This window comes from Drosophila innubila (assembly GCF_004354385.1).
Source record: "Drosophila innubila isolate TH190305 chromosome 2L unlocalized genomic scaffold, UK_Dinn_1.0 5_B_2L, whole genome shotgun sequence".
Classification (NCBI taxonomy): Eukaryota; Metazoa; Arthropoda; class Insecta; order Diptera; family Drosophilidae; genus Drosophila; species Drosophila innubila.
Window position 1 is genome coordinate 4,535,805 of NW_022995373.1, and position 15,721 is coordinate 4,551,525.

The 15,721-nt window shown below is 33.6% G+C and overlaps 1 protein-coding gene across 1 annotated transcript; it reads left to right on the top strand.

Annotated features, from left to right (window-relative positions):
- The first annotated feature begins 5,633 nt into the window (after positions 1-5,633).
- Positions 5,634-14,547, top strand: LOC117782578 (catenin alpha). Its single transcript, XM_034619601.1, has 12 exons — positions 5,634-5,884; positions 6,697-7,073; positions 7,131-7,448; positions 9,143-9,346; positions 9,455-10,139; positions 11,098-11,249; positions 11,456-11,528; positions 12,294-12,361; positions 12,432-12,613; positions 12,881-13,121; positions 13,186-13,302; positions 13,388-14,547. The coding sequence occupies exons 1-12, from the start codon at positions 5,731-5,733 to the stop codon at positions 13,550-13,552; spliced, it is 2,736 nt and encodes a 911-aa protein (XP_034475492.1). The 5' UTR covers positions 5,634-5,730; the 3' UTR covers positions 13,553-14,547.
- The last annotated feature ends 1,174 nt before the right edge of the window (positions 14,548-15,721 follow it).

Genomic DNA, 15,721 nt, shown 5'->3' on the forward strand with positions numbered 1-15,721 from the left:
ACAATATAACAAAATACTTGTTCTATAATTGATTATATTTTTGAATAAATCAAAAGTAGTATAGAAAAGTTTTTACGATTTTTAATGATTGATCTCTTTTTAATTCTTTCGATTTAAAATATAATTATATAAAGATAAGATTCATTCAACTTAAAAATAAGCGCTGGGATACAATCCAAAAAAAGCTTTTTAAAAGATTCAACATTCAGGAACTTTTTTAATTACAACAACAAATAAAAGTTCAATAAAGTCTTCTGATCTTATCCTTGTGATGATTTTCTGTTTATCTTGGAAATTGGAATTTTACTTCGATAGATTTAAAAATGTAAGATACCCTACAAAGTTAGAATCTTTTGAAATTTTTAATTATTATCATAAATACGCGTCGAATAGTATCTTGATCATTCCAATTCGCCAACTCGGTCAAAAGATAAATACATTTTTAGAGACCTTCCTATGATACTGATGAAAATTTTTGTACATTAAAAATTGTTACTTAGTTGAATGTTCCCAGCGAAAAACAATTATTTTTTACAGTAAATAACTTTGTAAAATTGCTTCAAATCTGTCTCAACCAGGGTTTGCCTTTACTACTCCATAGCAGCAGGAGCAGTACAAATATTGCTATGCTATTGCTACTTGCTCCGACTTTGTAAAGAGCAGTAGCAGAGCACATAGCATAATATTCGAATAGCATATGCTATGCTATGCTCTCTACTATGTTTCGTATTGGAGCAGAGCAATAGCAATAGCAAAAAAAAAACATGATAGGCTACTTGTAGTTATAGCAATAGCAAAAATTTGGAGCACAAAATTTTCGACTACTGCTACTGCTATAGTCGTAGCTTTACTTAAACTACTCTCATAGTAGCTTTTGTAGTTGCTCTCCAATATGCTCCCGTAGTTGCTCTCGTAGTTGCTACCGTAGTTATGACTATTCTGGTCAAGTTTAACTCTAAACATTTAGATAGCGCCATCGACAGTTTCGGTTTATTTGATGACAAAGAAAATAAGGATGAGCTAAATAGCGATGAAGCTTAAGTCAATCAATGGTTCTATTTGATCCAAGAGGATAAGATAAGATAAGCGATTATCGTGGTTAATGCCAATTTGAACGCAGGAACAGTGACGTAAACAGCATTACCGAGCGTGTGGGAACGAAAGATTCAATCAGGAGCACTACAACACCTAACCACTGCGAATGGCAGTCCGCGCTAGTGACGAAAGCAGCATTTTCTGTTCTGTCGTATACTATTTAAATCAATTATTTGTTTTAACTTTTTAAAATAAACCTTAAATGTATTGTATGTATTAAAGAAAACCAATTACTCCAGTTTAACAAAAGCTAATAAATGTTTTAACATAAGAGTGGTTTTTACCCAATTTTCTAGCTCTAGTTCTTATAATCTCTGCGATCTATGTGCTCATCAGCTTTGCTGAACATTCAGACAGACTCACGGACATTGTTCGCCTCGAAAGTTAGTTATTGGTCCAATATGTAAATAAAAACAATGGTAATATGCTAAAGCAAACCAGATTACAAAAAGTTTATATTCTTCCTTTTTTTATATAAATCCATGAAAAACTTCTTATCATAACTTTAATACTATAAATAATCTGATAATCCGCAATGATTTTTGCGAAAAAGCTTTATAAGTCGCAATTGGACTTCGGATGCTTTTCTAGAGGCCTCGCTTATTGCAATTACAAATTTTTTTTGTAGATGCTTACACTTCCACATTTACATTTGATGTGACCACTTTTTTAAGAGTCCAAATAGAAATAGTTTACTAGTCAATACTATAGTTTACTATAGTCAATATAGAAATAGTTTACTTAGTTTATTGTAATACTATATAAAATTTAAATCAAATGCTCTGAAAGAATAGTCATAACTACGGTAGCAACTACGAGAGCAACTTCGGGAGCATATTGAAGAGCAACTACAAAAGTTACTACGAGAGTATTTTAAAGTAAAGCTACGACTATAGCAGTAGCAGTAGTCGAAAATTTTGTTTGGTCTGCTACTTTTTGTGCTCTACATTTTTGCTATTGCTATAACTACAAATAGCATATCATGTTTATTTTAGCTATTGCTATTGCTCTGCTCCAATACGAAACATAGCAGAGAGCATAGCATAGCATATGCTATTCGAATATTATGCTATGTGCTCTGCTACTGCTCTATACAAAGTCGGAGAAGTAGCAAAACAAAAACTACAAAACTACGGAGTAGCATAGCATAACCAAACCCTGGTCTCAACTAGTTTTTAGATCAATTGTACTTTTAGTCGAAATGTTCCAGTTGACATTTAAAATGCTTGAAAATTGAAGTATCACTGCGGATGGCAGTTCGCGCTAGTGACGAGAGCAGCACGAAGGGTGCGAAAGGCGACTAGCAATTTATACAGCTAATTCTGAAAATTTGTTATGATTGTCCGATCAGATCGAGTTATATACCGATCGAACGGTTAAGTCCTAACTTAAAAAATGGCATACTAAAACTTCTTCTAACTCACCTGGAGGTGTAAGTACGAGGGGAAAAATTTCAATGATTGCAGCTAATGGGGCTGTTTGGGGCTTTTTGGTAAAATTTTCAAAATGAAATGAAAAGTCAGTTTGTTTGTTTGTCTGCATCAAAGCGCTAAAAATGCTAAGATGTAGTGATGGGGATCTAATCCGTTTCAAAAATCTGGAAATGTTTGTTCTACGACTTTTTGAAAAAAAAACCGCTAGTTAAGCTAAATCCCACTTAAATTGAAATCTCAGCTGTGTTCAAACCATAAAAGCTACAGATATGTTGTATATATCATTGTATATCAAGTACTTTTTCTAAAGTACTTAGGTAACATTTTACAGGTGAAATCAAGTTTTTTAGCTTCCATTTTGGCGATTTCTGACAAAACGGCTCTAACGATTTTTATTTAATTTGGGTATGTTGTAGTACGTTTTTTGGTATATGAAACATACATTTTGGTTGAGGGGCTTGGAAGATATTACCTGTTAAGTGAATAAATACATTTTTCTATCGGTCGAAGATCACGTTTTAGTACGAAAAACTTTTTGGTTTTATGAGATATCTCAACCAAACTGATACAATATGCATTTAACTTGGTTTTATATATCCTGACCAAAGTCTGTTCAAATCGGACCACTAAATTATATAGCTGCCATAGGACCGATCGGGTGAAAATTAGGTTTTAGTATGAAAAACTTTTTTGTTTAATGAAATATTTTAACCAAATTGATAGAATATGTATTTAAGTTAGTTTCATAGATCCTGACCAAAGTTGGTTCTAATCGAACCACTATATCATATAGACCGATCGGGCGAAATCCAAGTCTTAGTATGAAAAACATTTTTTTCATAGTAAGTACGGGGTCTCCGACAGTAGAGTATGCTCGACTGTAGAAAAATATTTTTTAAATATGAAAAAAATTTAACAAATAAATTTATATATTTTACTACCTGCCTGCATTGTTAATAAAGTTACAATGTCTAAAGCAAAAGCAATTGCGAACATTTCGGATATCCCACAAAAAAGCTCTAAACGAGGTGAAAGTCTAGAGACGAAAGCAATTTTTAGCCCCAAAATTTCTGATATCCAATTTTGTAACGAACAAAATTCAGTTTAATATAAAAATTTTAATTAAAAATATAAACTAATTTAAAAAAAATGAAAATTGGCATTTATATGTAATTTTTATGTACAAAGAAGCTCACCCATACAATGCCAATTTTGGTTTTTTGTTTTTTTATTGTGGGATTGACTATTCTATGGAAGTCCCAGATGAATATATCAGCTAGGAAAGGACTATGGGTATTGAAGCCAAAGCATGATTTCAGGTTAACAAGCGAAGATAAAAAGGAGCTGATTATGCTTGAACAAATTTCCATTAGCCTGGGCCAACTCCAAAAAAAAAATAAAATAAAAAACCCAAATAGAGGGCTATTTATCAGTAATTTAGCCGTACATATGTAAGTTTGGGGAATAAACCAGTTTTTTTTTTTAATCTTTTAAGTTTCCATTCAAATTTTCCTTATTTTGTTGTTGCTTTGTGCAACTTGCCATTGTCTTGGTCTGTTTACCAAGTACATCCTGGGTTTGTGAGTTTTATTTTGAAAAATCTCAATCGAAGATTAATATTATGAAATAGATCGTTAAATTGGAAATTTGGCGAAGTTACAAGTCCAAACCAGTTCGAAAGCTACTAGAGAAGGATTTATAAGATTTGTGTGCTCATGAAGTCGGTGCAACTGCCGCTGGCAAAATATTTTTTTTAATCGCTCGATTTTTAAAAAGGAAATTTTGTCCACGGTCCACTATTTACATTTCCCAACCCCCTAGGTAGTAGATTATGTAAATGTTTGAGAAGGTACTTGTGGCCGTTTGACCTAATAAGTGTTGGTAAACGGGCTGAAATAGTGTCAAGTTGCACACAACAACAATAATGCTGTGTTTACATAGGGGCACGGAGAGTCATATATGACAGCCACATTGTCACAGAGCAATGTGAACAATAATGATGTGACATACAATTCAAGTGTCACAAAAAATGTGTCACTTTCAATGTGAACACCGGTGTCATTCCGTGCCTCATATTTTTTGTGTCAAAGGCTGGAACGGATTTAACAGAAAATAGTTTGACAGCTGTTTCAGTAGAACCAGCTCAAATGAGCACTTTTCTCATGCGTGCCAAGCATATCGAGGAAGTTGGTTTTATTTGCAACACTGTTCATATTTTTTTTTTTTTTTTTTGCAATTCTTGAGTTTTGAAATGGATTTGGTGTACACTTTTTAGTTTTTAAATGAACGTGATCTTGAAATGTATTCTTTTGAGAAGCAAAAGTAATGTTGAATGAATATGTATTATGTGTCAATGTTAATTAGACTACCAAAAATAAAGGAATGCTTGCGAAGTTGGGTGGAATGCTCTGAAATAACCATTATTTGATAAATATGCATTAAATTAATTTTGTTTGCGCCACTTGTTTGTGTTTATTCTTTTTGTGGAACTTGATTATTGTGCACGAGCTAATTCAATATTATATTTTTGTGAAATTTCTGAAGCCGTGGCGCTGTGTGAAAATGACAAGTAGTGTTCACATTGACGGCAGTCATTTTGCTTTGCACAGCGCTGTGAAGCACATTTTAAGTGACGTCAATGTGAACACTTTGACTAGTGACACGAGCTGTCAAAAATTGTCGCAGTATATGATGCCGCATTGTGTCAGTATGTATACTCACCATAAATACGTCAATTTTGTATGGAAACTTCAAGGACTTAAAAAAAACTATTTGAGTGCCTAAACTAATGTTAATGGCTACGTTTAAGATAAATCGACCTCTATTTGGGATTTTTTTTGTTTGGAGTTGGACCTGCCTAATAAACCTTTACCGAAAATAGTTTCGTGATATCGCGCCTTTATTTTCAAGTTCACAAAATCAAATTCCAAGAAGTATACAAAATGGCTCGTTCCTGAAACTGATTCAGATTTGCTTAAAGCAACTCAAATCTAAATCTGAATCTGTGTATGGAATACCCCAAGTGTGTATTATTCGATAAGGAATACGATATTCTCAATATATCGAGGTGTTGGTAAAATATCGATAAAACGACTAAGTATACTTTGATCGATATCGACATCGATTTTTTACAGGTTTAGGCGTCGTCAATAAAAGTGTAGAAGAGCTCTGGTCGCGGAGAATATTTTAGATATCTTTAAAAATGGGAACTCTAGCGGATTTTGGTCAAATTGCATTGAAATGGGATCCAAAAAATTTGGAAATCCGCACCATGTCAGTGGAGAAAACTTTAGAGCCTTTGGTTTTACAAGTAACAACACTAGTGAACACTAAGGGCCCTAGCAAAAAGAAAAAAGGTAAGTCATTGATTGTAACAAAATAAGTTTCTCCGACTTGTGTACACAAAAGAATGTACAAATGCAAATGCTCACTTAATAGTTTCTATTCACAATATATATAAAAATATATTTATTCACCATAACTTCGCATACATGCATATGTGAACATACATGTATGTATGCAAAGGTATATTCAACCTAAGTGCATATGTTGTGTGTATACATACAAACATGAATACATATGTATCATTGTATACTCTTATGCATACATATATGTAAATGTTATTGTTCCCGCGAATTAGAGCAGTTTTGTTTTGTACTTTATGCGCTTGAAAGGTTTTACATTTTCAGTTTTCTTGCAATAACTAATGCGAAATATCCGTACAAAGATTTAACGCTTTCTCGTTATTGTTCTGCTGATACCAGCAAATAAAAAAGACACAATAATTGGCAACTGTGCGATGATTTTGATTTTTAATGATTGTACTCGGCAAATAACACGTCTGCAATAATTTAATTTTATTACATTTTAAAATATATATATATATATATATATATATATATATATATATATATATATATATATATATATATGTAACTCAAAAAAGGTGTATCCATATTGCAATAGTATAATATTATTGAATTAGTCTAGTGACAAACTGAAATAGGAACAATCTTTAGCGGTATTTCATTTATTTTTATCTTCGCAATAATTACTGTAAGTGCGAACTAAAGATAGATTTGAAATAATAGTAATAGTAAAATAAGTGCATTTAATTTCTGAGTTGGTTGCATTAAAATAATGCGTTCTTTTATTTTTATTGTTTAAGGAAAATCGAAGCGTGCAAGCGCACTAGTTGCAGCTGTGGAAAAGGCAACAGAAAACTTTATTCAAAAAGGAGAGCAAATCGCATATGAGAACCCGGACATTACTCAAGAAATGTTGTCTGCAGTTGATGAAGTTCGAAAAACCGGAGATGCCATGAGCATTGCAGCCAGGGAGTTTTCCGAGGATCCCTGCAGTTCATTAAAACGCGGGAACATGGTGCGAGCAGCTAGAAATTTGCTCTCAGCTGTAACACGTTTACTCATTTTGGCAGACATGGTGGATGTTCATTTATTGCTAAAATCGCTTCATATTGTTGAAGATGATCTTAATAAATTGAAGAATGCTTCTAGCCAGGACGAACTTATGAACAACATGCGGGTGGGTAAATGCAAATAAATTCTCAGGAATGTTTCTTGATATACTATAACTATTTAGCAATTTGGTCGAAATGCTGGAGAACTTATCAAACAAGCTGCAAAGCGTCAGCAGGAGCTGAAGGATCCACAATTGCGGGATGATCTGGCTGCCGCTCGAGCCATGCTAAAGAAACATTCAACAATGCTTTTGACCGCATCAAAAGTCTACGTTCGTCATCCCGAGTTGGATTTGGCCAAAGTCAATCGTGATTTTATTTTAAAACAAGTGTGCGATGCCGTCAACACGATTAGCGATGTAGCCCAAGGAAAATCGTCACAGCCAACTGATGTTTACAGTGGTGCAGGAGAACTAGCTGCGGCCTTGGACGACTTTGACGTGAGTTTCGCCAGTATATGTACGAGTATATCACACAAAAAGAAACTCTTAGCCAAGAGTTATGTATCAAATACCAAAAAAACTCGAAATTTTACGAATTACTTAATATTGCAATTTAAAAAGTATCGTAAGATTCATTTTCTCATAAATCGAAAAAAATGTAAGCTTAAAAGAGCTTAAAAATAGTTTAAGGGATGGCCTAAAAGCCCTCAAAAATACCTTTCCAACGATATGTAGGACTTATTTCTGCTTCGACTGTTTCCAACCATTTAAAATAAACTGTTGATATTGCTTCGACTCCTAACAAATATGAAGTCGAAGCAAAAATCCAACAGTTTTAAAAAATCAAAAAGTTGACTGTTGTTAGTTAAAACCGTCGACTTATGTATGCTTAACTGTCGACTGTTTTCTTATTTTTCTGATCGTATGTATATGTTTTCCATTCTTTTTAACATGTTGAACGATTTACAAGATTTTGTTGTCAGTCTGCAGTTCATTTCGCCACATAATGCGAAAATAGTCATTTAAGAACAGCGATTTTTCAAGATTTCTTACAAGCAGAAGCAAAATTAGAAAACAGTCGACAGTTTAACATACAAAAGTTAACTGTTTTAACTTACAACAGTCGACTTTTTAATTTTCTGCTTCGACTTTGACTTCGACTTCAGATACTTGAAGAGTCGTAGCAAAAGCAAATAAAATAAAACTTATTGTAAATATTAAATAACCAACCAAAGTGCCAAAGTTTGAACAAAACATGAAAACGATGCAAGAAAAATAAGATTTCTAATGAAAGTACGCGTGTATTTTGTGATAACAATTGCGTTTTCAAATTAAAATTTTTTTTTGAAAAAACCCGATATTTGCAACTCGACAACTCAATACTTATTTTTGGATTTTTTCTGTTTTGATATAAAACTCGATCTTAAGTTTGGATTTTTACATCACTACTTAAAAGATTTTGCAGTATTGACAAAAAAAATTTCTTTAAAATGGTCAATGATCCCAGAAAGTATTTTTATATTGACGATCTGAATCTGATACATAAACTGTGTTCAGATATCTTGTCTTAAGGCGACAAAAGTATGTTTTGCTGTTTGAACACATCAGCAGAAAAATCCATCAGAGTATGGGTTTTGCAAAACGAGCACCACAACAAAACTTAACATTATTGAAAAAAAATTGTCTGGAGTGACGAGCTAATATACATGCGTTAGAGAATACATAAAGTACAGGGGTGCTAATACCTTGTAGGGCATGGCCCTACATTATCTGGCTTTACCGTACTTATGACACAATTGATCAATTTCGGTATTTAGACATCCTTAAGAACAAACTGGAACCATATTTGTTTGAGCATATGCAGATAACGTGGATATTGATAACCCAAAGGTCTAAGGTCATTAAAAAGTGCCTCAAGAACGAATCGATTATCGTTTTGGACTGTACGCTCTCAAGCCCCGACCTAACCCCGGTAGAAAATCTGTGTAAAGATGTTCAGGTTAAGCAATAGGATATTCAATTGGGAAATCTTAACGAATTGGGAGCTTTGAGTTCAAAATGCTTGGGATTTAATTTCTTTGTTTTTTTGACAAAAATAAGAAACTACAAAAAGTGCAATTTATACAACAACGCATTTCTCCTTAAACATAATAACAGTACTAAATATAATTATTTCTTTGCTAATCTTCTAGGAGGGGATTATTATGGACCCCATGACTTATAGTGAAAAACGGTCTCGCCAACTGCTAGAAGAGCGTCTGGAAAGTATTATTAGTGCTGCGGCATTGATGGCCGATGCAGACTGCACAAGGGACGAGCGCCGTGAGAGAATTGTTGCCGAATGCAATGCTGTCCGGCAAGCTTTACAAGATTTGCTGTCGGAATACATGTCGAACGTGAGTTATTTGAGAATACAGTTCACATATACATATACATATGTATATTATAAAATACCGTAAAACGTATGTTTAATTATGTATGTTATCAATTTAACTATATTTTAGATGGGACAAAAAGACAATAGCCCAGGACTTGATCGTGCTATTGATCAAATGTGTCGCAAAACAAGAGATCTGCGTCGACAGCTTCGTAAGGCTGTTGTTGATCATGTGTCCGATTCATTTTTAGAAACAACCACGCCATTGATTGACTTAATTGAAGCGGCTAAATCAGGGAATGAAAAGAAAGTTCGAGAAAAGGCCGACATATTCACAAAACATGCTGAAAAATTAGTTGAAGTGGCAAATCTCGTGTGTAGTATGTCAAATAACGAAGATGGTGTCAAAATGGTTCGATATGCTGCCGCTCAAATTGAAAGTCTATGTCCCCAAGTAATTAATGCAGCATCAATTCTCACAGTGCGACCCAACTCAAAGGTTGCACAAGAAAATATGTCTGCTTATCGCCAAGCATGGGAGGTTCAAGTTCGGATATTAACAGAGGCCGTAGATGATATTACGACGATTGATGACTTTTTAGCTGTTTCTGAAAATCATATTTTGGAAGATGTAAACAAATGTGTTATGGCTTTGCAAGTTGGAGACGCCAAAGATCTACGCGCAACTGCTGGGTCCATTCAGGGAAGGTCGTCCCGTGTCTGCAATGTTGTTGAAGCTGAAATGGACAACTATGAGCCGTGCATTTACACAAAACGAGTTTTGGAAGCAGTTAAAGTTCTTCGCGAGCAAGGTTCGTATCACAATATTTTTTTTTTGTGGATAGCACTAATCTCAAATCAAAATTTTGTTTAAGTATGTAATTCGCAAACATATTGTTCATATACTAGTAGAAGAAAAGACGGCATTTCGAAAAAATCGTATTTGAAGTCTTACTAGAAGAAGAGTGTCATCTTATACCTGCATATCGAAAAAAAATCTCATTTGAAGCTCGCAGATCGGTACATAATCATGTTCAGGTACCCCAAAAACCCGATCCGAACCGGTTCAGAACCTGTTTGCAGCCTTGATTAGAAAATAATTTTTAAAGATCTATTCTAAAATGTATGTCCCCTCGCCATTTTCCAAGCACAAACTAGATCAAAAATTTACTTAAAATAGATTATTAACATGAAATTAAAAAAAACAAGTCGGAATGACTATAGTCAAGATCCCGACCATAGTATGTATACCCATTACCTGTATTGCTTTGCAAACGTTAATTCGAAATTTCTGCCGTTCTACTTGTCCGATCTGGCGGCGATTCAGTGGGATAATAGATCAGGTTAATTTCTACAAAAAACGTATTATCTTAAAAACTGTGGGTGTGGGGGTTTTTCGCGATTTGCGGGGGCGGAAAGGGTGTTGGGGGAATTTGAAACAAAGTTGACCTGCTCCAACGATATTGGAGTCTGTGTGCCAAATTGGGTTGCTCTATCTCTTATAGTCTGACGGACAGGTCTAAAAATAGAGTGCGTATCGTAAAGCCCAATAGGATCATTAATTTAGATTTTATTTAAGTTTTAAACTACGCCCTTTAAACTGAATTAAATATCGAAATCTGTATTAAAACAATCCCTGACATTTACTTTATAAAAATATTTTATTTGAATTTTGGTGTTTTCCCAATAGTACAAATGTTGAGTGATGAAAGTCTTGCATGTTTTTTCTCAGCGCCGCACTATAGAATATTTTTGGTATTTCTCCTACAGTAATGATTAAATTTGAGCAACGAGTTGATGCTGCCGTCGAAGCTCTTTCTTCTAATACAAATAAAGATGTGGACGAAAATGACTTTATTGATGCCTCCCGTTTGGTTTACGATGGAGTACGCGAAATTCGCCGTGCAGTATTAATGAATCGAGTAAGAAAATTTCAAATACATACCAAAAAATAAATAAGTTATTTTATGTACTACTGCTTCATTACGCATTATATGCAGACTTCGATCCGTCACAATATTTAACGGACACCCTTTTTGTGGCATACCATGTACTATCTTTACAAGTACTGTTTTTATTTTAATTTAAATACAAATAATTGTTATTCTTGAATCTTATTTTATTACAGAGCTCTGAGGACCTTGATACGGACACAGAATTTGAGCCCGTTGAAGATTTAACATTGGAAACTCGAAGTCGATGTAATACCTTATTATTTGTATCCTTTTATATTAGAGCTCCTATAAGTGTATTTCTATATTTAGGCCGATTTTCAAAACTTTCTTTAAATGTTTTGTAGCTATTTATTGTATAAAGTTATCTGTTCGCAAAAGTGCAATGAAAAACCGGCCCTAAATTGTAAACTGCTTTAAAGCAGTTAATTTTTAATGAGCGGCAATTGAATTAAAAATTTACAAAATCGACTAGTTGCCTCCCAAAAATCCAAAACCTCAAAAATGTGAAGTATGATTTAATAGACTGTAACTGCTTTCTCAACTACTTCCTTAGCTGCTTCCTTAATTGTTTTATTAATGAATCACATTTGACTTATATGTCAGTTGACCTAAGCTATAGTGTTAAGAAATCACATTGCTCAATTGGGATATAGGAAAAACGATAGTATATAGCGTTTAAGGAGACTGAATAACCGGGTCTTAGATACTTACCTAGTTTGTTAAATCTTGCTACACATTAAGCGAAAAATTATTTTTTTAAGAATTAAATTCCTCTGGTCTGATCGATAATAATTAACATTAATCATTGATTTAGTTGTGTAGACAACAAATTGATGAAAAGCAAAAAAAAAAAATTAAATAAATTGGTAGAAAGTCAATCATAGAAACGGATTCATAAAATCCATGAATTCTCGTTGAATTCTGGAATGCTCTCGATCTCAACAGCTTTTGACATCAAAATATTATTTGTTTAACACTAATTAAATACATTTGCTAATTACTTTTTTACAGCAAGTGCACACACTGGTGATCAGACCGTCGACGAATATCCGGACATTAGTGGCATATGTACAGCTAGGGTAAGTAATAGTAATGCAATAATAGCAAGTATATCCATATTTGAATTTTTTGTATCATTTTAAATAATAGGAAGCAATGCGAAAAATGACAGAAGAGGATAAACAAAAGATTGCACAGCAAGTCGAGCTATTTCGACGAGAAAAACTTACTTTTGATTCAGAGGTTGCAAAATGGGATGATACTGGCAACGACATAATTTTCTTGGCAAAACACATGTGCATGATAATGATGGAGATGACGGACTTTACAAGGTGATATATTTATCAAATGGTGAACCACATAATTAAAAAAAACTTCATTTTCGAACAGATTATTTTCGGTACATTTTATGTACTCAATTTTTGAAGTCCATATTATTTTTATTTGCCTCATTTTGTTGACATTTAATTTTTGAACAGACAGTTAAATATGTTGTTTACCAAAATAATTTCACAGGCATTAAATTAAGTCAATACTTTTGTAAACTATTAATTGTTAATTAATAACTAAATGTGACTTTAACATTTTTTGATTTGCAGAGGTCGTGGTCCATTAAAGACTACTATGGATGTTATTAACGCCGCTAAAAAAATATCCGAAGCCGGTAATAAGCTTGATAAGCTAACCCGGGAAATAGCAGAGCAGTGTCCTGAAAGCAGCACTAAAAAAGACTTATTGGCATATTTGCAACGAATCGCTCTCTATTGTCATCAAATTCAGATCACTTCTAAAGTCAAAGCAGATGTACAAAATATCAGTGGAGAGCTGATAGTATCAGGGGTACGTATTATTTGGAAGTGTACTTAAAAAAATGAACGGAGTGTTGAACTCTAACTTTTTCTAGCTTGACAGCGCGACATCTTTGATCCAAGCAGCTAAAAATCTAATGAATGCCGTTGTACTGACAGTAAAATACTCATATGTAGCATCGACAAAATATACAAGACAAGGCACTGTCACTGTAAGTTTGTTTACTAAAATTGTGTATACCCATTAGGTCGGCTAATGTTAATATATAATATAACATGCTACATTTTTTTTTCAAGTCTCCAATTGTGGTATGGAAAATGAAAGCACCAGAGAAAAAGCCTCTAGTGCGCCCCGAGAAACCAGAAGAAGTTCGGGCTAAGGTTCGGAAAGGCTCTCAGAAAAAAGTGCAAAACCCAATTCATGCTTTATCAGAATTCCAAAGTCCCGCTGATGCTGTCTAAGGGATGGAGCTTCGAATAATAATTTTAAGTATTATATACCTATTCGATCACATATATACATGTTTATATGCAGATATATATACATATTATAATAATAGTATATACATATATGTATATGTATTTATAATGATATGATTTATTATTAAAGATATCACGTTTTACGTTGGAATATCTATGAGATACACATACCGATCTGTGTCAAAAAAATTTTTGTAAGTGACAGAAAAAGAAAAATTATATTATGCAAAAAAACAGATAGTAAAAAATTATTTGCAGGTTTTTAATCACTAATCGCTCCATCACAAAATGCAAAAAGTAGTAATCAGGTATCATGGTAAGGGGTCAAAGTTACCTACCTAATGCCCACAACAAAAGATGTAAAAGAACTCTAGCACTAATGTGCACATCTATCAAAAGAAACCAAAAGTAGTATAAAATACGAGAATAACTTTTTTATTGGATATCAGAATGTAATAATCACTTCCAAATTATAATGTTAATTTTCAAATTTATCGGATCACTTGTAATTTAATTCATCATTTACTAATATTTGTTTGCAATGCAATGCAAAATAAATGAATAATTAATTGCCTGCAAAATATTAGATCTTAAAACTCTTGAAATCTGCACAATCTTGATAATTGATAAAAATGCTAATTGTATTTTGTCAGAAAGTATTTTTTTTGTCACTTACAATCATTTTACGTTCATTGGTCAATAGTGTTATATTATTTTATAATTAATTCATGTAACTTATAGGCCTTTCTCAAATTTACATTTTACTATCGACATTCTGTTATTTTTAAATTGATCTAAAACAATTTATGGTTTTTGCAAAATCAATTTTTGAAGAGGTAAACATAAACCTTATATACCTTAAGCATTATATAAATAACAAATATAAAAAACATAATATGTACACATACTTCATACTTCCAATGTTATTACATTTTGATCCATTAAATTGCAACAGGAACAATAAATGCACATAGACATTCATAGTATGCCATATTATTAATATGCGGTTCTTACATTCTGTGCCAGGCATATGCTATAAACTTTGTGCAACAGTATGTGCCAGACAGGCAAAGGCGTAACATACTCTTTAAAATAAATCACTGTGGAAAACAGTCTACGCAAGTGACGAAAGTAGCACGAAGGGTGCGAAAGGCGAGTAGCAAAATTTACAGTAAAATTGGAAATTTTCCTGCAATGTGAGTGAGTGGAAGTGGAAGGGTCAAAATTTAAATGATTGCTGCGGTTGGGGCTGTTGATGTCAAACCGAAACGAATATCGGTTTCAGTTTCGGCTTTGTCTGAATTCAGTTATTCACTTATGACTCAAAATACTGGTATGATTTCGTTTCACAAACAAAAATTTTTTTAATTTCAAAACCTATCTATTTAATCTTTTTTTTATTATCTATTTATCTATCGAGCTCGATTCACGTTACTTCTGGTGTATCTCAAGGTAGTCACTTGGGACCGTTATTTTTTACCCTTTTCATGAACGATCTACCCACTATTCTGTCATATTCTTATATTTTAATGAATGCATACCTCTTCACACATTGATCCAATTCTTCATAAACGTCAGCAACATGATGTGAACACTATGCAGCTGTGGTGCTCGGCCAATAAGTTGCATCTCAATGGTTCTAAGTGTATGTTCCTGACATTTAGTGGTACTAGGCCCTATTTAGGTTCTTATACAAGGTGGCGCAAAAGAAGTCATCCGATGTTGTTTGCCTCTTATTTTTTTTCTAAATGAAAAACTTCGATTCTGTTTTTTGATTATGTTTATTTATACCTTTAGAATTAATTGTGTTAAGTCGAGAAGATGATATCGGACAAATGGGCGCCGTCACAATTGATTGCCATACGGGCTCGTTTTATGGCATTTTCCATCACTTCGGCGAGCGTTTCGGGCGATAAATTCTCGCATTCGTGTCGGATATTTTCCTTGAGGGCTTCCAAGGTCTCAGGCTTGTTGATGTAAGCACGGGACTTCAAAAAACCCCATAAAAAGAAGTCCGGGACCGTTAAATCGGGCGATCTGGCGGGCCAGTGCAAATCGCCAAAACGCGAAATTAAGCGACCCGGAAACGCGTCCTTCAGAATGTCGGTTGTGGCTCGTGCAGTGTGTGCTGTTGCTCCGTCCTGTTGGAAC